This window comes from Cupressus sempervirens, chromosome 2, assembly GCF_028749045.1.
Source record: "Cupressus sempervirens isolate cs-2001-9-10 chromosome 2, ASM2874904v1, whole genome shotgun sequence".
Taxonomy (NCBI): Eukaryota; Viridiplantae; Streptophyta; class Pinopsida; order Cupressales; family Cupressaceae; genus Cupressus; species Cupressus sempervirens.
Window position 1 is genome coordinate 81,091,569 of NC_143119.1, and position 25,243 is coordinate 81,116,811.

The 25,243-nt window shown below is 34.4% G+C and overlaps 2 protein-coding genes across 2 annotated transcripts in view; both read right to left on the reverse strand.

Annotated features, from left to right (window-relative positions):
- Positions 1–16,608, reverse strand: part of LOC149571140 (uncharacterized) — a 35,495-nt gene extending 18,887 nt beyond the window's left edge. Inside the window, exons 1-2 of the mRNA XM_089812692.1 lie at positions 16,472–16,608; positions 10,057–10,116 (exon numbers count right to left, since the gene is read on the reverse strand). The gene's annotated coding sequence lies outside the window, so the exon portion shown is untranslated. The remainder of the gene's footprint in view (positions 1–10,056; positions 10,117–16,471) is intronic.
- Positions 16,351–18,552, reverse strand: LOC149571141 (G-type lectin S-receptor-like serine/threonine-protein kinase LECRK3). The gene has a single exon (XM_089812691.1). The coding sequence runs from the start codon at positions 18,332–18,334 to the stop codon at positions 16,742–16,744; it is 1,593 nt and encodes a 530-aa protein (XP_089668817.1). The 5' UTR covers positions 18,335–18,552; the 3' UTR covers positions 16,351–16,741.
- Between the last annotated feature and the right edge of the window lie 6,691 nt (positions 18,553–25,243).

Genomic DNA, 25,243 nt, shown 5'->3' on the forward strand with positions numbered 1-25,243 from the left:
TGATACTTCCACCACCACCTCCACCAAGTGCAACAAATGATACTATTCAGAAGCCAAGTGTAGTGGAAGGTAAGTCAGATGAGAAGGAGGATACATCAAGAGAAAAGGAGGAAGCCGCCATACAGATATTGGTGGAACTACCAAAGACTGGCACTCCTACAAAGACCGTTCATAAGCTGAGCATTGAAGTCACGCCTTTTCAAATTTCAACTCCAAGCTCGAGTTCAACCAGAGTGGTAAGGGTACTTCACTATGGAGACCCTGAATTAGATGAAGATATTGTAATACCCTCCTATGATTCCAAGACCATCACAATGGTGCAAATCAATGGAATGCAAAATGCATTAGATAGAAGGATGAAGCAGAAAGTACTCAGGAAGGAGTTCAAACACAAGAAAGCACTACATGACATTAAGGACATCTTTATGGATGCCTTTAGCTTGCAGTCACCAGATGAAGCAAAGCCAATAATAGAGCAACTACCAGATATAGTTGACCAGGTGACCAATGAAGACCAAGATACGAATGTTAAACTCATGGAATGGTCAAAGAGAAAATTTCAAGGAAAAGTAAATGAGAAGATATCAAGTGGAATAGCACTTGAACAAGTAGAGTTGGCCAAGAAAATAGACAAGGTCAAAGTTGTACTTGAGAACATTTTCTCATTGTACAGAAGCTGTATGATTTTTCCAAGTTCACACAAGAAACAAATCAGAGAATAATGAGCTTGGAAAGAAATTTGAAAATTTCTAGCATGCAACTATTAAAGGATCCAGCTCAAAGTGAGAAGCATTTTGCACAATCACTTTACACTCAAAGGGAGTTAGCTATACTTATAGTAGAGAAAGCCAATATTAAGGCTAAATTGATGCAAATTCAATCCTCTATCGCCCCACATTTGGAAGTCCTCCACAAGGAGCAAGTATATGCTGAAACAGTTCTAAAGAAATATCACAATATTTCTACACTTGATAGACTTGTACACCTTGCTGTAGAGACTGCCATCCAACACAAGTCACTTGACATTGCTTTGGAGAATTGGGATGAAGCTCTGAAAACAATAATGGAGGTAAATAGTAACTTTTTGGCTAAGTATGGTATTACTCCTTAGAACCCTTTGATATAAGTGTCAAAAAGGGGGAGATTAAATAATGTTTTGAGGAAGATTGGAAGATAGGGGGAGAAATAATATAGATAAATACTAAATTTTGATTACATTCTTTTATGGGGAGATATATTGTTTTGGGGGAGATTGAATAAAACATCATATAGGTACAAACTACAGATATAGAGCAAAGGAAAAAGAGCATTAGGCACATTCAACACAAAATTTTGGTTGCAAGAATGTCAAGGCACAATTAGCTCAGGGAGAGTTATAAGGTATTTTGAACAAATTTTGAAATTTTGTGGATAAGGTACTCATCAGGACATATTAGTAATGATTAGTTAAGTGGTTTTGACACTCATGTCAAAGGGGGAGATTGTTGGTCTTAGATGGTTTTGACATTTGAGTGTCAATACACTTAATCCCTTTCTACATTGAAGCCGAGTACACTATGTATACCAAGCCATAATGTGTGTTGAGTCAGATTTCCAATAGGTACCAAGCAGTATATAAGTGCCGAGTGATATATAGGTGTTGAGTCACAGTGGATGTCGAGCGAGTCAGAGTGCTTCATATGCCAAGTGAGCCAAAATCATACATGTTCTGAGCAAGACAGAGTGTAATAGGTGTTGAGCAAACCAAGATAGTATATGTGTCGAGCACCAGTAGTCCAATATGTGCAAAGTAACACAGAATCAACATATGAGTTTGTGCCCTCACAAACTCACATGTAAACCATTTTTGGAGCCGACATAGAATGATTTCGAAAGAGAAAAGGGATAAGAATGAATCTTTTACATTTCCTATGCAATCAGCATGCAACCAATCAAAAAAATGGAGAAGGCATGCAACCAATGAGGAAAATACAAAAAATGAGTAGGAACTTAAGATTCAATATGGATCATAGATCCATACCTAACCCTAAGTCTTCACAATCTTTAAAAGGAGGTTGAAAAACCCATTGCATATGTGGAAGAGAGCAGTGTATGGGTAAACTATAGTGAAATTCAGTGTGAAATTGAGAAAGACTTAGAGGAACAGAGAAAAAATTACATATCCAGATGATCAGAACAGTACAAGGGACAAGGAACATGATCAGCTATCAAATCTCAGAGGATCAAGACTAGAAGGAGCAAATCAAATGCCTGAAATCAGCAATTGAAGATTGTAAGCAATCAGGTCAAATATTCTTAATACTTTCTAGCCATTGTATTAGATAAGTGAAAATCCTATGTTGATAGGTTAGCTTAACAACTACTTTGTAGATCTTTTGAAGAGGTTCGCTAAATTCTTTAACAGGGTAACACTTCATGTAAAGTTTTTGTAAATCCTCTAACCAGGTCACTATTGACATAGTGTAAAGCCTTTAATAGGGCAGGCCTTTCACATGGCAGAATGTTAGAAGTGGTCAAACATCTATTGTTGTAGTGATTTTTATGGGTATCATCCCCACCCTAGTTTTACCTTCTTATTCTTGGAGGGTTTCTGGGTTACCAAATCTAGTGTTATGTGTTATTGTATGTGTTTACTTTATGTTCATTTATATGTTTACATGCATGCAGTTTACTTTTTAGTTATTTGATTTAAAGGATTAGAAAAGGTGAAAAGTGTGATACTTCTAATTCACCCCCCCTCTCTCAAAAGTACTCTTCCCATTTTGAATATTCCAATAGTAAACTCATCGAACATGTACTTTCCTAAACTTCTCAAATGATGAGATTTCATCTTCGGACCACAAACTAGACATGCAAATTTTCTCTTTGTCTGAAGACCTAAAAGATCATATACAATTGGATCATGTACAATAATCATGTGCAACTTAAGCATATGATAGTAATGTGTAAGCACTATAACAGACAAAAATATGTGATTTTAATAATATAACATACCACAAAAAAGAGTTAGCCCAGGGGCATCATGTATTATCCATACAAATATTGCATGGAATTGAAATTGTCGATGTCCTATCGGTCTAGAGATGTCATACATAGTGACACCATTCCATAACTTCAACAACTAGTCAGTTAAGGGCTCAATATACAAGTTCATATCTTTAATTTGGTACTTTCCTAGTAATTGAATGAACATAAACATTACATAATTATTATGACCATTTTCATGCATTGTTTATAAATTAATTTAGATAACTATAAAATGAAAAAATACCTGACACAATCATTAACAATATTATGTGCTCCCTCTTTATGGACATCCAAGCAGGAATGTTATTGTTAATAACAAAAATGGGCCACACTGAGTAAATAGATCTCATATCCCCATATGGATTGACACCGTCTGCTGCCAATGAAAGCTGCAGATTATGAGGTTCTTCTTTAAAGTGTGACCATGTTTCTTCTATCTCTTTAAATATAGAACCATTGGTGGGTAGTTGCATAATGTCATCTTGACTTCTATTGTATACATGGTAATCCATAAATTGTGCCAAACTAGTGCACCTGAATAATAGTTGAAGATGTGGAATAATGAGAATGTACTAAAGAACCTTGAGGCACCTTTTTTGTTATTTGATCTAACCAATATCTACTAATATGACAATTAGGGCCATTTGTTGCAAATTCATGTTGATTATAATATAGAATGTGATCATTGGGACATGCATGTATTGTCTAATACTTTATTCCAATCTGATCCATAATGGTAGATAATTCTCAATACAGACGAGGTAAAATGTTTGATGGTGGTAACAAAAACTCACTAATCAACCTATAACAACAAATATGCATTGTTAATATAATGAATAGTAATTGTATGCTAACATTGAAGATGATAGAAATAGCATACCTTAGCATACGTGACATTGCTACATTGGATATACCATTTATAACCTTTAAGTTCACCAACAACACTATAGTCGAGACTAGAGTTTTTTGGGATCCTTCATATAAGGGGTCGTGTGCCTTCTCAAGTAAAGGTATATCAAGACCATCTTCATCATCATTATCAGATTTGCTAGTACCATCATTGTGAGCGTCTTCATCACCTGCCCCAACACCATCTTCTTCAATCATGTCCTCTAACACATTATCTTCTTCCATGGGAGTGTTATGCTCATCTTGGATATTCACACCTCCATGTTTCTCCAATAGCAAATCCACACTCAGCAATGGACGAAAATTGTGGCCTCCTTCAATGTGACCATGTTGCCTACAATGACTCTGAGCTGTTATGATTAGAATTCTTTGATTCTTTACCCTTTCACTTTTTGCAAGGACAATAACATTTATCAAGTTTTCTTCAGAACTGAGCCCACAATGCAGCCATTGTCTCATTATTTTGTTCTGGGTTCATATTGTCAAGCATGGTCTATCTTCACAGGACAATATATCTACAAATAAATTGGACATGTTGTAGTTAATGTTTATACCTACACATATGGAAATTTTTGATTAATATTTTCAAATGTAACTAAAATGATCCTATAATTTCTAGAAGGCCTAGATGTTTGCAAAATGTGGATTTATAGAAAATGTATCTTAATTATTTGCAAAACACCTCAAAGAGATGTCACAAGGTGAAAGTTACTTAGGTGCTATCAGCAGCATGCCTTGACTAATCCTGATTTCAAAAAGTAATAATTTTCTTTGAATTTAAGATTCTATTTGATGCTAGTACTTTTAGACTAGAAAAGAAATATTTTAATTTCTTAGAAATTCTACCAAATGGGGTTACAAGTAGAGTGGGTTTAATCATGGAGGAAACTCTGTAGTTAAGTGCGCTCGAGTTAGAGTAGTACTAAGATGGGGTGACCTTCTAGAAAGTCTATGGTTCACCTCTGTGAGCATTACCTAGATCTAATGAGTGCTAAGTGTTCTACATGAGAAACAGGGTTTGTATAAGCCACTGCTCATGAAATATGAATCAATGAGTTTGACTCAAAAACTACAGAGTTGAATTATGGTAGCAATATCACAAGGAAAATTAAAATTAAAACATAAAGATCTTCTACTCATAGATCTACCAAATTGGATAGCTAAAGTAAGATATAGTGCTCAGTATCTTCTAACTATGTACATGCAGTATCTTCTGATTATGCAAATGCAATATCTGCTTGTTGCAAAGTTTCCAAACACCAAATGTTGCAACAGATCTTTGCTTAGAAATATTAATAGAAAATAATGTTTCTGACCAAACTAGAAAGTTCAATTGAATTACAAAAATAGGTGAAATAAAGTAAAATTCAATAATCTATGATATCCAGCTAGTACGTGGTCTACAGAGTTTGATTCACTTTTTATAATTAGCTCTTTATGCATTTTTTTCAACTATGAATTGTGTTGGTAGCATATAACAAAAAATACATATTAATTTATGATCAATGATTTTGTGTGAGTTTTATATAAAAAGATGACAATAAACAGTATACAATGAATTGCAAAAAAAAACTTCAGGAGAAACCTCGAGTGAAGTCTAGAATACTGAATTTCCAATAGGAAGGAATTGGAAAAAAAATAGCACACACCATTTAAACATAAGTATATTTTATTAGATAGGGAGATACACCTTGCCTATACGTGGCCTCTCATTAACCTTTGCAAGGCTATTTTGAATATGTGTTACTGCATGGACCAATACAAATGAGTCTTAAGGTAGTCACTCTACTGAGTTATAATAAATGAAATACAAAATCTATAGATTATAGGACACATGACAGTCTTAATAAAAGAATAGAAATTACAATAGAACAAAGGTTTACTTTTATTTCAATTGACAAGATTTATTATACATGCAATTTATAATGTTTGTATTAGATAAATTATAAAATTGAATTTAAAACTTTTATTTTCATCATTCTAACTAGATTAAGGATTAAAAACAAGGATAATTTTGTATGTAGTATAAAGGATAGGTTGAAGCATTTGGAAAACTTTTGTGCATATATCAGATTTTATTTGACAATGAGGAGAATATATTTTTTTATTCATATTGTATATAAGATTAATTAGTATTTAATTATATTTCTTTCTTGCTTACACTCTCAATTGAAAGAGCTATTGTTATAAAATTGTTGACAAGTTGGAGAAAAAAGATGTTAAATGTGGTATTGTTGCCAAGTTTACTTTTTAAATAGTGGCTTAAGTCAAATGAAATACTTGACTAATGATTGGTGAAAATAAATCTCTCAAGATGATATGAAACTTTTGGTGTATCAAATAGTCGATACCTATTGATAAATAAAATCATAATATATTTTATTAAAATAAATTATTTGACACTTATTTCTATCAAATAGACTCTTATCCTTTATATCATCAATGCTAGAAACTCAAGTAAGGTGCTGATTGCATTCATTGACTTCACTGATTGCAAGCAATGGGGGCTTGTTTCCTAAAGTCCTAGGACATGTCTAATGCTATGAAATGTTTCCAGAAGCCATGGGAGCAGGCATGAGACAATTGATGTCAGGCTTACTACTTATGTATGTGAGACAAATTGTAGAGGAAAGCCTATTAGCTAATCATGTTACAAATTTGTGACTATATGATAACAAAGAATGAAAATGGCTTTCACTTATAAGCCTGCACTACATATTTGTGTAAAACCAGGAAAGAGTTGGTAGAATCTCGCCACAATATATTACAAAGAGGTAGTACATTGGATGATAAGTATTGTCATAGATGCATTAGCTATGAAAATTGTAGCATGCTTAAACATGTGTACAATAAGCACACATCCCTAGGGTTTGTGGGTCATTCATCAAGATTTGACTTCTAGGGTGTAGCAACATAGAACAAATTGGCTTTATGGTAAAATTCCATATTGAGATGATGAAAGCATTAAGATTCTATCTATGATCAAAATGTTGTACACCAATACAAAATATAAATTTAAGCTTTTTTTATTCAAAGTTTGGACACAAATAAATGATAGATTGTGGCTCTTTTAGTAGTTTTTGTAATGAAGTTTTTAAAAATCAATGATTAATCTTCATATTTTATTCTTACATCCATCTACAAATCTAGAAAATATTCTTATGTCTGAAACCAATCTGTCTATCTCCAAAACTCAAAGAAACACTATTAAAATCTGTGCTAGACTTGAAAAGACCTGAGCTGATCCAGTAGCCAAAGTTTTGCTATCTTAATTTAGAAACCTACAAAGGCTTCTAAATGTTTTCCTCTTTTGGTCAAACTTGTTTGAGACTCTATTAATCTTGGACGCACCTTGCTTCAGTAGCTCAAAACATTATTAAAAATAAAAGTCCCAAACACAAAAAACTTACAACACTCATCTTCATCATAAGTGGTTATTTATTCAATAGCAGCTTCTTTAAATTCTCTGTAGATTGTTTGAACTATGAATGCTATCAAATATATTGTATCACAAGCAGTTCTCCAATTGAGTATCTCCTAGGTGCAACACAACAACTGATCCATTGAAATTAAAAAATTTGCAACTTGCTACAAATTTTTGAGAAGAATTGCATTCTTTATTCATATTACTGATATTATTTTGAATTGGAAAATTATAAAAATCCAACTTATCTTGAAATATAGTTTTTAACTTGTCATGTTGAAGCCTAAAGTGACCAAGTCAATGTCAATCCCTAATCTATGAATGATGTCAAATTCATTGTATCACAAGTAGTTCTTGAATTATCTCCTAAGTGCAACACAATGACTAGTCTATTGAAAAATAAAAATTTGCAACTTGCTCTAGATTGTTGAGAAGAATTGCGTTTTTTATTCATATTACTAATATAATTTTGAATTGAAAATTATGAAAAAACAATTTATCTTGAAATATAGTTTTTAACTTGTCATGCCAAAGCCTAAAGTGACCAAGTTAGTGTCAATCCCAAAACTAGGCTCCTAATCATTTATTAACTAACTTCAAACTAATCATGTTTTCTAATGTTGTCCCATTGTTGATGAACTTCCTCTTAAATTGGAAAAGCCTCCTGCTCTCTATTTTATTGATTTTGTGTATCACTTATAGAACTCATATTACATCATAATAATAACTAACCCATGGTACAAGTTGCTTAATGTCATCAAATTGTTTCCTAAAACAATAATTTTCAACATTCTCAAGCTTGTTAAAAAATAGCTATATTTAAAATTCAAACTCTCCTTCTTAGGTAAATATTATCCTGAGAAGAGGTAGGAGGTTCTATTAATTCTTATCTTAAGTTTATTCTTCATCTTTCCTTTACCCTTGAATTGTGAATCAATGCAAGAGACTTTGACATGTTTGCTTATTGTCTAGTCAATCTATCACATTTTTCAAATGAAGTTATTAAAAATGATGCTCTTGAACTATCCATGATAGAGTAAAAGGAAGTAGAGCTAAATGATAAAAAAATTACTCGAAAAAAATAGAAATATGTATTCCTTTTTAGTTTTCTATTTCTAATAACCAGCTCAATGAGATCTCAATATTCTAAACATAGCCAAATAATATTTGATGGTAAGAAAAACATGAGTAAAAAGGGATGTAATTTATTCTTGTAATAACACAACTCTTACCCTTTTAACTAATGAAAAGAGATTTGTGTGCTTGTTTCACACCCTTCATGGATTAATAAACTCCTCAATATTAAAGAATGATCTATCTGAAACATGCACTTCAATAAAGCCTATAGCCTCATCAAGTTTATTTCCATTTGAAAATATTTGATATTATTTGGTGTAAATTAAAGAGAAATATGGAAGGATAGAATATTAGAAGAGGAGGGAGAGGTGACCCACTTTTTTTTAAATGTATAATCAAAAGGATGATGGCCCAATAGGCTCAAATATGACTTAAGCACTAAGTTACTAAATGATCGTTTGATGATAATGAATTGGAATAAGTTGTATTTGAGGAGATACAACAAATTGATGTAAGATAGAAGCCTAATTATGCTAAATGGAAACTTATAACATAATAAAAAAGACAAAAATCAGACATGAAATTGTAATGAGTGGAAATAGAAACTACATTTCATCAGTAACATAGGATTTGAATTTGAAGTTATTTTGGAGGGTATAGGAAATCTAGATGTCATATACCTGGGTATAGGATGCCTTCTCACTATATACCTTATACTTTCTCCCAAAAAATTTAGAGATCATTCATTTGATCCTATACTTTCTAGATTTGTAATAGTAGGTTTGCCACCTATTCTTTTGATTCAACATTGGGACATGCTGCATTTTTGGGTAGAATGCTGGGGAGAAAGAGAAAGAAGTTTGTGGGAATTAGACAGAGGCCATCAGGGAGATGGGTTGCTGAGATTAAAGACACCATTCAAAAGATCAAGCTTTGGTTGGGCACCTTTGACACAACAGAGGATGTTGCCTGAGCCTATGATGAAGTTGCCTGTATTCTGAGAGGGAAAAATACAAGAACAAATTTGTGGCCATCTCCTTCCATTGAAGCCCATGGGACCTCAGTGTTGCCTTGAAGGACTGCAAGGATGCTACAACTCAGACTCTAGGAAGCCAAAATAGAAACAACAATGATGGTATGATATCTGACATCAATTCTTTAATGGATCATAGTCTTTGTAATCAATTTATGCACTCAAAACTTAATCTTGAAGCTGAAATGCCAAGCTTGGAGGAGGACAATTTATCTAAAACTGAAACATCCCAAATCCATAGCCTAACCCTAGGGATGTCAAGCATGGATGGGATTTTACATTCTACAATGTCCAACAAGCCTCATGCTACTACTAATGATTGAAATGAAGAGAAATATCTTGAAGATCAAGATGGGTTTTTAAATCCCAGTCTGCCCATTGAGCCAAACATTAGAATGGGCCAGAGTGATGCCAATAAGGGAGCTTCCCAATTGGTCCAGACAATCCCTAAAAAGGCCTTGCCTCAGTTTATCTAGAAAACCATTTTAAACCCTGGAGTGGTTCACAAAAACCCTTATAAGGATGATACAAAAATGTTACTTTAAAGTGATACAACTAGAAAACAAACAATTAGATACACAATCACCTGTGCAGTTGTAGTTGGGTCACACACAAGATTCAAAAGCTTCTTAATGGCTTCTTTTATCTGCAAGGCAAACAATCTCTCAATATGTTTAACAATACAAAATCAATGACAAAATATTTATAACAATGACTAAAAATCCATTTGTTTGCATCTCCATACAAGCATATACAATATTTGTAAAACTCTATCCATAGAAGGTATATAGAACATTTTATTAAAAACTTTTCCAGACAATATATGTAAAACTCAATACATAGCAAGTACTTCAAACATTTTACTAAAAACTTCTCTATGCTTATGTAGGGCTAGACCTGTGGATTCAAACTCCTCTTTCTCAACTTTGATTTATTGGTCACCTGGGAAGTAGTCCTTGGACCTCATCTTAAAGGAAATTCAATCTTCTTGTGGGTGCAAGAAAACTGATGTTTCCTTGTGCAATAATGAATGTGAATGTCAAAGTGTTGATCAGTGATATTAAATGGATACCGAACAAAAGTTCCATTTTGCCTTGAATAATCCACCATATTGGATCAATACCTTTCACAGGAAAAGTTCTAGATTAGGCATTCCATAGAGACAACAATATACAACAGGAAACGAAAAGTTCAAGAAAAGTTCTTCCAGCATGAAGGTTCAAGTTTACTATTGTAAGAAGACTAAGGTTATGTATAAGATAGTCACCACCAACTATTTTCAAATTTTTTCAATGGTGTTTGCAAACCAAGGTGGTCTCTGCTTTAGCTAGAAACATTTCCAAATTGAACTGAGCCACATTCTATTATTTAAAACCTTGGTCTATCCCAGTCTAACTAAACTAGTTTGCTACAATCCATTTAGAAATGTCAGATTAGGATAGCTTAAGCTATGGAGATGAGAGGTTTACTCCACAAACCATGATAGAGGAGGAATTACTAAAGAGAAAATAACACCCAAATATCCTTTAAAATAGGGGTAACACAGTGCTGTCATGTAACATGCTTGGATAGATTAACAAGTTTTCCATAATGCCAACACTTGGTTCAATTGATTTTGCTTCAGTTGGTCCAAAAAACCCTTATAATCCATAGAGCAGTCCAGAGAAACCCTAATGAGGACTTGTCTAAATTGTTAGAAGATAAAGATGGGTCTTTGAATCCTAGCTCACCCACTATAAATAGAAGAATGGACTAGAGAAACCCTAATAATGTGGCATTTGAAATGATTGAGACAAACCCTAATAAGGAGCTATCTCAACTGCTATAGTGTGAAAGGATGCGAGGAAGAGGGTAATTTGAGTTCTTCTTTAATCTAATTTGAGTAAAAGGCTACTGTAGTCATGGCTCAATTTCGAAACTCAATATGCAAAAAGGAAGGGATCAAGTCATGAGAAGGAAGAGATCTCACTTCCTCAAAATGGGCTCCGAAATGTATAGTTTTTTTTAGCAAAATACAAAAATAAACCAATTGTGAGGACTTGCTGGAGAAACACTGAGACAAACTTACAAATTATAATGATGGATCGAATTAGAGAAATGAAAGGAATGTTGACCAAAGAAGAATGAAAATTGTAGGCTATATTCCAGTCCATCTTCAATCCATGGCATGACTTGAAAACCCTAAGCAAAACAGACTCCAGTATAGCCACAAAAATTGGCACTAAAACAACCAAAAGAGACTATAATTGCGAATGACCTTCTTGCCCGTGCTCCACCCGCCAATCTAGACGAGCAATCCATTGTTGTCAAATGAGCCTGAGGAACACCAGGTATCGGTTAAAATGTGCAGTGGCCTTCTCATAACAATGAAATAGATTGACCTTTTTAATTTTAACATATGAAGCCCGTGTTCGTCGAAATTTCGACCAACACGGGCATTGATTTTTTTAAAAAGATATTTTTCCTTGCATATTCCAACCAATCTAAAACATTTTAATAGATGGTCAAAAATTTTGGTCTAAAAATGGGGTCAAATGTACTAGTGCTTAGACCAATCACTACTACTATAGTCTTAGGGCTTACTACAAATAGAGACCTTTTCCCCCTCCCAAGGCACTGTGATCTTCTGTAAAAGACTTGGATTATAGTCTTTCATGTCATCCACAAAAGAAACCATCTACATCTATTCTAGATTATTTCCCAAACATTAGGCTCATTTTAAAACTATTTTCATGTATCTTCTTTGATTTGATAAAGAACCTGACCTATCTTAGCCATAGAACTGAAAAATCATAGCAATCACCCTACTAAAAACCTTGGGCCTATTGAAACCATGATACCTCAAATGGTTGCAGTTACTACAAAGAATGTTCCACTGTAAATTAGGAAACTCACAACCCAAAATAGAGAATATGAGAATTCTCAAAATCAAAGAAAAAAGAAAGGAAACAATTATCTTAATTTTTATTAAATGCATTATCATCAATAGTTTAATTGGTGCAATCTTGCATGATCACCACACTATCCTCTATAGGGATACTCTATCTCTTTTTGTATTTTAATGTACTCTATGTACTTACCCAGAGAAGCCAACCCGCTAGCCGAATGATTTCCTTTTCAACACGTATGATGACAAGTCACTTCATCCACCGAAGCAAGTGTTGGAATATTTAAGAAAGGTGATATGTTGAGAGGGGGTGAATCAGTGCCTCTTAACACTTTTATTCCTTAATAACTTCCACCCTCTTGATTACCGAACTCAATTTGTGTGCGAATTCATAATAATATTTAATGAATAACTTTAAGGATAATAATAATAATAATATCACAAGCATTCATCAACACATTTAATACACTTGACACACATATTTGGTCATGTAGAAACCCTTGGTTAGAGGGAAAATTGTGTTGGGGATGGTACCCACAAATCCTTCACTACTATACTAATAAGGTTGCCAATTAGGACATACAAAGTCCTTACTTCTAGTGACATATCTTGTTAGGATTAATACAATAGAGCGTATTAAAGTTCACCTTTTTAAAGGATTTAGCAGCACTTTGTTAGTGTAGACTCAGTTAGGATATTTTACATAAAGACTATTAAGTCCACTCTGTTAGGAGATTTTTTGCTACAATGGTAAGAAAGTAATAGTAAAGTGATATGTCAATGTGCAACTTACTTTTCCTAATTAAGATATGATCTTCTCTACACTAGTATCACCTTCCTATGATTGATTTCAACTAATATGCATGTGTTCCTTGCTTAGCTCTATTCTATTGCAATATTATCAAAATTTCATTCCCTCAACATAACTTCATCTTTCATCAATCCATAATCTATTCTTGATCCCTCTTTATATAGAAAACCTTTGGCTTCTTCCATTCATGACCTAATTAGGGTTTGGTATCTTTTGGAACATACGATTTAATAGATCTCAATAATTCATATTCATCCTTATCATCAAGAATATTATGCCTTTTTACCATTAGTTAATACTTGCACCTAAGGATCCATTAAGTCATGCATTAGTCCCAATAAATCTTACTTAATCTTTGCCTTGATCTTGGTAAACCATTTTCTAGCTCAATAAGATTGGATTACATGATTTCTATGAATTTAAAAATATTTATAGGCATTTTGTCTCACTTGGTAAGTGTTGATTGATCTTCTCGGTAATCTTTGTGCTCGGTCTCCATACAACTTGGTTATCATTATGCTTATTGTCTTGATCTTCAGTTTAGTAACTATACATGCTCAGTGATTGAGTGCCTCTTGGGTAACATAATTGATTATTTCGGTGTTGAGGTTCACAAACCTTTCTATCTTTTATTAACCAACTTTCCTCTTCATCATAAATTTGCACTAATGATAACACTCAAATGCAAACAAGAGTAACATTCTCCCCCTTTGGCATTAGTGGCTAAAACTTGTTCATGCAATCAAAACTAAACTTAGTGAAAATTTTGGAGTGCTCCCCCTAAACTTATGCTTCTTGGTAACTTGAGTCTATCAAAATATTTTTCAAAATTTATATCATCCTCATATCTCCCTTCCTCATATCTCCATATCCAAATTTTGTTGTATATACTATGCCTTTCTACATACTATACTATCCTCTTTTATTCACCATACAACTATCCTCATCTATCCCCCCTTTTTTACAATAATATAAAAAATTCACAATGAAAAAATTGAAATTATGTTCATGATACACTTGCAATTTATCAAATAAATATTTAAATGTGCACTCTTTTCACTGTCCATGGTGGAGTTTCATGATTCCTTTAAAGCTTGCAAAACTAGTTATCGCACATGTAACTATGATGAGAGCTCTAATAGGTTATCTATCATTGACATTTCCTAAGAATTATGATCAACTCTCTTTCCTTCTTGACATTCTTCTATACAAGCTCCAACAATGGTATGAAGATTCTTTGTAGCTCTAATATTTCAGCTCTTATTTTGTCCTCCTCTCTCCTCAACTCTAATTATAATCTCATATATGCTTCACCTTTCAATAATGAACCTAGATTAACCATTTTCCTCAATTAATTTGTTTTCACTTTCCTTCAATTTCTCTTGAAGCTTTCTCATCCTACCTAAAATCTCGTGTTAAGTGGGGTACTTCACACAACATTTGGAATAGTTGGATAAGCTTTTCCAATGTGCTCTCCAACTCAATTGTCAAAGTGTCAAGTTAACCTTGTTGATTTTATTGAGCTTTCTCTAAACTACATGGGTGGTTGTTTATGCTAAAATTGTGCTAGTGCTATTAATGTTCTATTATCATGCTAATTTTGTTCCACAGGGCAACACCCTCTTGCTGCTCTTCGTGTTCAAAAATAACAATTATTCTCTAGTCTTAACATAAAAGAAATTTGAATATGTACTATTACTATTAGCCCCCCAAAAAAATGATTCAATCTGTTCACATTTCATTTTATAAAGTGTTCCAAATGAATATTAATATATTTTTAGTAATGGTTTACAAGCTTTATATATATAGTTGTTTGGAAAGGAGTAAAATCGATAAGTTTTTTACTTCAATTTAAAGATGAGATTAAATAAGTTTTTTTATTTTAAGTTATTGCAATGATTCAATATATGTAAAAGAAAAAGGAGAAATTAGATATGATTGATGTCAAATAAAGACAATTACTTTAAATTGTATCTAACTATTTGTATACTATATTTAGTGAAAGAGATATTTCAAATTCATTTTGTTATATCTTACATTCCAAAGAATCTAAAAGTGAAGATGGAGAGTCACAAGAAAATTTGATTAATTTCTTTTGTTCAAAGTCTCAAAAAATAACTTTAATTGTTTATCTTTTTTAAAACTTGAGCCACATTGATTTGATTGAACACTTGACTCATAAAATTTAAAACTAGCTATACATGGCAATAGGAAACAACAATCAAATTGCATTATTTGTGGTTGATTTTGTAGTGAATTATAAGTATATTTTAAATGAAGCTCCCAAGACTTTAACCTCGAACTAAATTTTTAATAATGTCAAATTATTTCTAAACAAATGAGCTTATAGACAAAGGTCAAAAACAACTCTTTAAAAAATGACTAAAGTGTATAGGAATTATTGAAAGATAAAACTATGAAATATTATTCCTTATTCTCTTAAGCTTTTTAGAAATTTGATTTTACAATTTAAGTATCTTTATCCCTTTCACTGATAAAAAAGAAAAAGGCATTCAATTGTATTTGCTAATAAGTTCCATTACATGAATGTGTGCAACATACCTATCCTCTGATTAATAATTTCTACTCTTACATGTAAAATAACCATCTCCTTATTTGTTCACACTCATACCCAATTTGATTGGCATCCTTGTCTCTAAAAGCATATCAGTACCCTTGGATCTCTTGTTAATTATGAGTTTAACTTTCCCTATTACTATAGGTTTGATTTTGTACTTTGATAATCTGTTATGATTGACATGGATATATCCATCCTAAAAATCAACTTGTCCAACTCACATTGCGTTTCTTTGAATGTAGTATGATAAGGGATAGGTTTTTTTGAAACAAAATAAAATGTAACATATAAATATATGTAATATTTTTTGTCCGCTAACAATGATGTTTCAACTTTCTAATTTTTGTAATAAAGAAACATCCTAAGAACAATCTCAATTTTTTAATCACCAAAATTAATTAAAACTAATGATTTTAAATAATTTAATATGCATCTTTAAAATCATATAAACTAGTATTATTCACGTTATTACAAGCTCAACCAAATATTTTATATAAAATATTTGAAATGATGAAGTAGACCTTTAAAAATTTATAAATCCTCTACTGACATTGAAACATTAAGAAAATTTCTAACCCTCTTCAACATACCCATTATACTAAGCTTATTCATCTTTAACAAAATCATTTGTTTTTTTATGGACTTTAAAACAGCATAGATTAAAAACAACTCGAAAACTAGAAATAAAACCCCTCAAAGAAGGAGAGATGGCTAGTACGTCGTACCTGCTTATTCAGACATATTCCCACGCTAGAATGAGACGTTACTTAAAGCGGTTCGAACAACGTGAAATGCAGGTTCCGTCGGAGACCCGTGACTTCATGACCTTCCGAGAAATTTACTGGTTACTGGTTATCTTCCATTCTTCAGAGAGACTTACAATGTTTTGACAAGAAATATGACAATTTATAACTAACAACAACAGACTACACACAGAACGTGTTTAAACCTGTTGGAACAACTCTATTTTTCTCATACATTTGGCGAATTTTTAATCACAAGCCAAAATTGGACGGGAGGGAAGGCTGTGAAGAAAACCCTGGACGCGGGGGCACAGGAATCTCGAGGGTCCCTTCCAAGAGCTGAACGACCCTTTTCATGGACGGCCTCAGAGACGGATCATCCTGAACACACCACAGTCCCACCAACACCATTCGTTCCAGCTGTCTCGGATTTATTCCACCCGTCTGCTGCTCCTCCACCAATTTGAAAAGCCCTCCGTCTTTCAAGCAATCGTACGCCCAGTCAGACAAGACGTTCTCATTCTCTGGAACGTCGTCTCTACACATTTTCCTGCAACACACGATTTCCAGCAACATTACTCCAAAACTATACACATCTACCTTAACCGTAATCGCGGCTCCCCTCTGCCACTCGGGCGCCATGTACCCTATTGTTCCTCTGGCTGCCGTAAAAGTCCACGTCTGTCCCGCTCCCACCAATTTGGCTATCCCAAAGTCAGATAACTTGGCCTTATAACTTTCGTCCAGCAGTATATTCTGAGGCTTCACATCGCAGTGAAGTATGTGGTATCTACACTGCTCGTGCAAATACAGCAATCCTCGCGCCGTCCCCAGAGCAATCTCAACGCGCACCTCCCAATCAAGATGAACTTCGCCGTAAAACAGGGCCCTGTCGAGAGATCCGTTGGGCATGTACTCGTACACTAGAATTCTGTGCAAACCCTGATTGCAGAAGCCGTACAGCTGAACCAGGTTCTTGTGGCGACTCGAACCGATGGCGATCATCTCCGTTCTGAACTCCTTTTCCCCAATTTCAGCCTCTTCCCCTTGCTTCATATCGTTCTCCAGCATCTTCACGGCAACCGGCCTTCCGTCGGGTAAAACGCCCTTGTACACCTTCCCAAACGCCCCCCTTCCAACCACCTGTTTGAACCCCTGCGTGGCGCCTTCTATCTCCCGATAACTGAACGCCTTCAATCCCTCCGAGTTAAACGATCCCCGCAAAAACCTCAGCTTGGGACGCCACACACGCAGCCAAATTACCGAGAAAAGTGCTCCGAGGGCCACGCAGAAGCCCGCCAGGCTTATTCCAACGCCTGCCACTACTTTCCCTCTTCTTTCCTCGCGCTGCTCAGGGACCGAATTGTATTCTTCGACGTACACCTTGACAAAGCCAGTTCTGGTGCCCCTCGCTTTGCCATCTATCAACGGCAACGCCTTCTTCCAGCAGTTCCCTACGTTGTCCAAAATGGCGAAGATCGCGACTGTGCAGAAGCAATCCCTGAGGCACGCATCTCTGCACGCTGTTTCGTTGATATTCTCCATGTTTTCGTAATCGTTTCCCGGCCAGTCGTAGCGCCCACTCGGCTTCATTTCTGCGCTTGCTCCACACTTGTTCAGCTGGGGAGGCGTGTCTGGCAAGCATCCTCTGGAAGTGTTCTTGGCATCGACTGGGTGAAATCCAGGAGGACAAATGCAAGAGGAGGAATCTCCGTCCAGCTTACAAATTCCATTCAGACCGCACTCTCCATTCGTTTCACAGAGACTTCCCATCACTCCTCCCACTGCCGTCAGAATCAGATATGCAACGCATATCACGCGGACTGCTACCAAAGTGGCCGCCATGGCTGTGCCAAATGGTGAAGGCAGAGGGCCGTCTGTTAAAAGAAGATTTGAACGCGGTATGGTTAAGCCGTCTCCTTTCCAGCGGACTAATGAACATCACATGTTTGGACTGAGTAGTTAGTTGTACGAAAAGTAATAAATTTTAGCGTTTGAGAAGATGTATGGAAAGCTATGTTCAAGGTAAGGGATGGACAATGGTCCCATTATGTTATAATTTTGTCATAGATATTATTCAATTATTAGTCCCTACTTTTAAGGCAGGGATCTAATGTTTTGGATGGACCTGATTCATTTTTTCATTTTCATTTTTTTGGGCTTGTAAGATGTCATATTGTGAAGTTTTGGAAGGCAATATTTAAGAAAACAATTATTAGATGGATATTCTTAATTTCTGATTTGAGGAATCGAAAAATAGTGAGGTTTTCGTGCTTTTTCAAATTTAAAAATAGGGATAAATTCTGACAGCAGACGGACCATGATGCATTGATTGCATTAGCAAGGGATAGAGATGAATTTATTATGTCAGAAACAAAAACAAATGACATGACACGAAGCAAGTGGTGTTATGTCTCACCCTAGAACCTTTTCTTTTCTTGCTTATGTGGCCATGTTGACTTGTTTAAATGGGTTAAAGTTAATCAATTAAAAATGAAAGTTAATATTTTAGTTTTCTAAAATTTAAATGACTTAGTTTTCTATGGATGTGCATGAGATATTTCTTTTTGATGATGATGTCATTGATATATGTTTACATGTCATATTTGTATCAGTGATTTAGTTAATGATTACTATTTAATGATGATTTAATTAAGTTGTGATACCTTGATTTCGATTGATACTAACTCTTTGTTATGGTTGCGAGTGTCTGAGTGGATGTAGGGATCATTACGATGGAAGTGTGGTTGAGGTAGAGAAGGCTAGCCTCATGCAAGGGCATGTGTCAGATGACCGTGCGACCACACACACATTACACTTAGGATTCATATGTTTGTTTATATTACATTGTGTTATTAATGTTAACCTTGAAATATTGGAATAAATTTAGAGGTATCATTTGATTTATAATGATATATTTTTAAAAAAATGTGCAAATAGAATGTGAATATACTAACTTGTTGTCGAAAGAGTTTTGTTTTTATGTTGATTTTGTATATGAAAAGCCCTATTTATAGATGTTGGTAAATAGGGCCTTAGAAGAATATTCTTTTAGTATTCCAATAACCATATACCTATATACTTACGGCATAACTTGTGAAAAAGCTTTCTATTAAAAGGAAAATTTTGCAAAAACAAAATAGAGAATATATATTATAATGTAGAAGCTTCAGAGGAAGGGACTTAGGTTAGTTACAAGCCTTGTTTTGGGGGGGGGGGGCAGGTTGTTTTAAAATAGGGTTTTGGAAAAACAAGAGAACACACGACCGACAGGAATGAGCAGTGGCAGAGGGCAGAAGAAGTAGTTAGAGCAGCAAGAATTACCAAGGGGTGGCACTCAAGGAAGAGGGTAGTGGGAGTAGATGCAAGAATGGGAGTCTACAATCTCAAGTTCCCTTCTTGTTTAATACGTTCTCTCTATTTGTGTATCTCATTGCGTGAGAATATCTTTCAAACAATTTACTTAGTGAGTGATATATTGTATGCTATGCTAGAAACATTAGTCATTGATTTGAAATATAATGATTGGATTCGACTGAAAATATTAGTAAAACCACAACTTTTGCTTAGATTTTGGGTATGGATGAATAGCATTTTAAAATCCCTTATGTTACCTTGAAACGTTATTGTTGTTACTGTTATTGATGTTACCTTTAAACATTATTGTTGATTATTGTTATTATTGTTACCTTTAAATGTTGCTTTCTCAAATAAAAATGAAAATTTGAGAAGACCCCCCCACCCCTTACGCTTAACTGTAGGATATATAAGCTATATTCTAGATTCACGAGCATTAAATGGGTCTCTATTCTAAGTTAAATGAACATTGATATCAACTACAATTTTAGATTCTAAGGGTTGAATTAATGATGCTATTATGGTATTCGAACCCTAAATGATGAACTATGTTCTTTATGTCTTTATCTGAAGCAAGACTATTAGGGTCTCCTTGATATATAGTTTTGGTTATGTGTATGATATACAAAAACTTCAGATGACAATATAGACGTCAGTAGGATAAATGTAATCCATCATAAAAGAGTAAAAAAAAAAAAAAATGTAGCCATCTAAAATGCAATTAAAAGAATTGAAAGGGATTAGATTATATATTTATTTTACTCCACTTCATTTATTGTTATACATTGCATCTATAAAGCTGGAACAATGACCCAGAAATAGCATTTATGCATCTTCTTTTAAAACTTTTTTTGAATTCTTAGACCATTACTAAATTGTTTGAATAGGTATTTAAATTTGGAGTTGGAAAGTTTTCCAACATAGGTATTTAGCTATAATCTTTATAACTACTGTTTGTGCATGAACAAACTGCCCAGAATGCTTTGAATTTAGGTTATCTTTTGTGTTGATGGGTTTTTTATCCAAATGTTTGAACCGATCATTGAGCTATTCTTTCTAGCTATTAGTTATGCTGGTTGTTGTTATGAACTATGTTTAAACTATATGAATAAATTGGTCTCCTAAATTAGTCCAAGACAAATGTTTCTTAAATAGGAAAACTCTTCTTTAAATACGGAAAAACTTAGTTTCTTTCAGGTATTATAAACAATAATCATTGCTTTCCTTGATGAAATATGGCATGTGATTATAGAATATTACTAAGGTTGAACTACCTAGTAACTAGCAGTGAGAACAAAACTTTATGTAATGAAACTAGTGGAAATCAATGACATCTTATGGTATCAAAGCCAATCCAACAAATACAACATGTCTTATATGTTTGAATGCATTCTTGTTGAGCTTTAAATTGCTGGCATAAAACATGTGGCAAAAACTTGATTTAACTGAGATAGATGTTCTCTTAAAGACTATAACATTGACTTTTTCTTTAAAATTCTGAACTCAACCTCAGTTGATCACTTAGATGTTGTGGGTTTCATATAGGCCTCTTATTTGGTGATGAAAGTTAAGACTTTTACAACATTTTATTCACCAACAATCTATGATTTATTTTTACATTTAAGAATTATCATATGCATGTTCAATTATGAGACAAATTATTGAATGTCTCATTGATTGATAGCATTTAGAATGTATATTCCTCCATGGTTGGGTGTAATGTAGCGATTATGGGACATATAGATGGATATCTTCATGTTTAGTTTCTCTATCTGCTAGTTTTGTAGAATGGTTACATGCTATTTTTGTTTCTTCTATAAGTAATTTTGGATTTTTAAAAGTGTTTGGCCAAGCCGTTTTGTTTTCCAAATATTGCATAAGTGTTCATGGTTATGCTTATTTTGTTTTACTACATATGTGTAGATGTGTAGTTTATTTTTATTTCCCAGCTACATTCCGTGTTTAGACTACTAGGCACATGGTTACAATGTAGAAATGTTACATGGTCACACCAAATCCATTTGATCCATCATTTTATGGGAAGCTAGGCTTCTTGTGCTAGGGTTGGGGAATTCTTCATGTCAGGAAGAATCTTAGGGGAGCACTTCACTCTGTGGTTGGCAAGGTTAAAGTGCCTGAGCCACACTTCCATCTCAGGAAGCAGGTGGGAGATGTCCTACAGCTTTGGAGACTGGATTCACTGAAGACCACAATGGAAATGTCATCTCAATTTGATTGTTTTGCTCATCATTTGAGATGTACTTAATCAGATCATTGTAACTCAAGTTATGAATAGTTGGAAAGCTGATCCTCAAATTGTAAATACATGTAAATTTTGTATGTTTTATCAGAAAATTATAAATTATATGTAGTTGTTGTAATACTATAATTTTGATCAGCAAATTGTATTGATGTATGACATAACATGGATGTATGTAAGAGGAATTGATGATCAAAATTTTAATGATGTATTCATAATCTTTTGTTAATAAATAGTTTTGACTTTTCCACTTTAATGTGGTTGGTTCTCTTCCAAATTTTTTGGTTGATGATGATGTGGTACAGGTAGTCTAGAATTGGTTCTTTACATATGGTATCAAAGCATGGTTTAAACCTAGGCCTTTAGGCTACTATGCTAATTGCACCTATGTTTGAGAGGTGTTTGAATTATTACCATAACCACAAGATCTAAAGGGAAAGTTGGGTCCAATAGCAGTCCACGGGCTGAGGAACCTAATGAGAGGTTGGATCAGATAATGGCATTATTGACCCAACATGGGGCTTTGTTACAACAACAAAGTCAGCGGATGGATAACCTAGAGCAATGGGCTCGAGCTAGACAAGCTGAAGAAGAGGCAAGGAAGCATGATGAAGATTAACGCTTTGAAGTCCTAAGTAAGTAGGAAGAGGAGTTAAGGAAGAAACATGAGGATGAGCAGTTGGATGAAGCTCTTAGGAGGTCTAAGATAGAGAAAAAGGTGGAAGTTGACCGTCGAAGTGCTCTCCTTAATTCTGATAGGATTTAGATAACTGCTGATTTGAGAAAAGATCTCAAGAAGGTGACTCCACCCATGTTCCATGGTAGAGCTTCTAGAGAGATGCAGAGGCATGGATTACTAGCATGGAGAAGTACTTCCTAGTGCGAAACTACATTGGGAAATCTAGAACATTTTGGGCCACCTATCAACTAATGGGTGAAGCAACTACTTGGTGGGAAAATGTCATGGCTGAGAAGAAACTCCAGCATGGGGAGGTAACTTGGCAAGACTTCTTGTAGCTTTTTCGTAAATGATGGTCACCTAAACTTTATTATCATAGGAAAACAATAGATTTTTATAAGTTAGTGCAAGGGAACATGGATGTTACATAGTATCATGAGAGATTTTTCCATTTGGTAAAGTATGTTCCATAGTATCAACATGATGAACTCTTTAGAACTTGGAAGCTTGTAATGGGCTTGCGACTTGAAATCTATAGTGAGGTTGAGATGCAGGAGCTTGAGACCATGGAATTTGCATTGTGTAAATCCCTTAAGCAGGAGCAGAGGTTGAGGGATGCTTCATCATATAAATCCTCCAACCAAAACTATAAAAGGAAGTTTCAGGATAATAGGTCATATTAGGATAACAAAGGTTATTGGGATGATGGGTCAAAAGGAAATGGAAAGAAGAAACAAATCAGAAACATGAAAGATAAAGGACAAAATAATTTTGATAGGAACAAGGAAAATTGGAATGACAACTAAAATCCCAGAAATGGTGGTGGTAGGAATGGAAACAATTGAAGAGATCAAAACATGAATGAAAATAGAAGAGCACCTAGGGTAGGTTGTTTTGTATGTCGAGGAAACCATTATGCTGTTAAGTGTCCACAACAAGTTGATAAGAAGGACTTTCCTCTACAACATCATATCCATGTTGTAGTTGATCACAGATAGGTGGATTATCAGGCCACTCCCATTGAGATGACTAGTACACTCTTTGGTTACCCTGTTTCTATCCTAATAGATACTGATGCCACTGAATGTTTTGTAGATCCTAAGATATTAGCCAAGATACCTATTAAAGCTAGTTTTATGGCTGAACCTTGGATTGTAGAGTATGGTAATAGGGTTGAACACAGGGTAGAGCAATGCTTACCATGCAGTGAGTTGGAACTCCCTAGCTTTTGAACAAAGGTCAATTTGTATGTAGCACCTTTGGGCTAATATGATGTCATCTTAGGTATTAATTGGTTAAGTGAGCATAAAGCCTTGGTGGACTATCAAGATAAGGTGATTAGATGTCTTGATCACACTGGGTATTTAGTGATACTAAATGGTGTCAAACGACCCTTGGAATTGAGACAAATTTGTGCAATGCGGTTGAAGAAAGCCAAAAGGAAGGGATGCCAGTTATACATTGCCCATATTAAGAATCTGGACAAGACTCCACCTCGGATAGAGGATCACCCTATTTTACAAGAATTCAGAGATGTATTTCTGGATGATTTTCCTGAACTACCACCTAAAAGGGAGTTTGATTTCTCTATAGATCTTGTACTAGGTGCAAAACCTCAATCAAAGGTTCCTTACTACATGACTTCTATAGAAATGTATGAGTTGAATACTTAGTTGCAAGAAATTTTGAATAAAGGGTTTATACATCCTAGTGTATCACCATAGAGAGCTCCTATAATTTTTGTCAAGAAGAAGGATGGTACCTTAAGGCTATCCATTGATTATCACATGTTGAATAAGGTGACCTTAAAGAATTAGTACCCTCTACCCAGGATTGATGAACTTTTTGATCAAATGAAAGGGGCAATCATATTCTCCAAGATTGATTTGCGATATGGGTACCACCAACTTCAGATTTGAGAGGAAGACATATCTAAGACAACATTCAGAACAGGATATGGCCATTATGAGTTTGTAGTCTTACCTTTTGGACTAACAAATGCACTAGCTACTTTTATGAACCTGATGAATAGCATTTTCAGAGATTGTCTTGATAAATTCGTGGAGATATTCATAGATGATATTCTAATATACTCCAAGAATCTGGAAGAGCATGAAGAAAATTTGTGCATAGTGTTGCAGCGATTGAGAAACAAGAAACTTTATGGGAGACTCTCTAAGTGTTCCTTTTATCAAAAGGAGATCCATTATTTGGGACACATTTTATCAGCCAAAGGCATCACCGCCGACCTTGCAAAGATCAAAGCCATCCTTGAATGGCCAACTCTATAGAATGTAAGTGAAGTTAGGAGTTTTATGGGTCTTGTCAAGTATTATAGGAAATTTGTTGAAGGATTTTCCCACATAGCAACACCAATTATATCTCTTCAGTGCAAAGGAAAAAGGTTTGTGTGAATAGAAGCATGTGAGAAAGCTTTTTAGTTACTTAAGGAAAAACT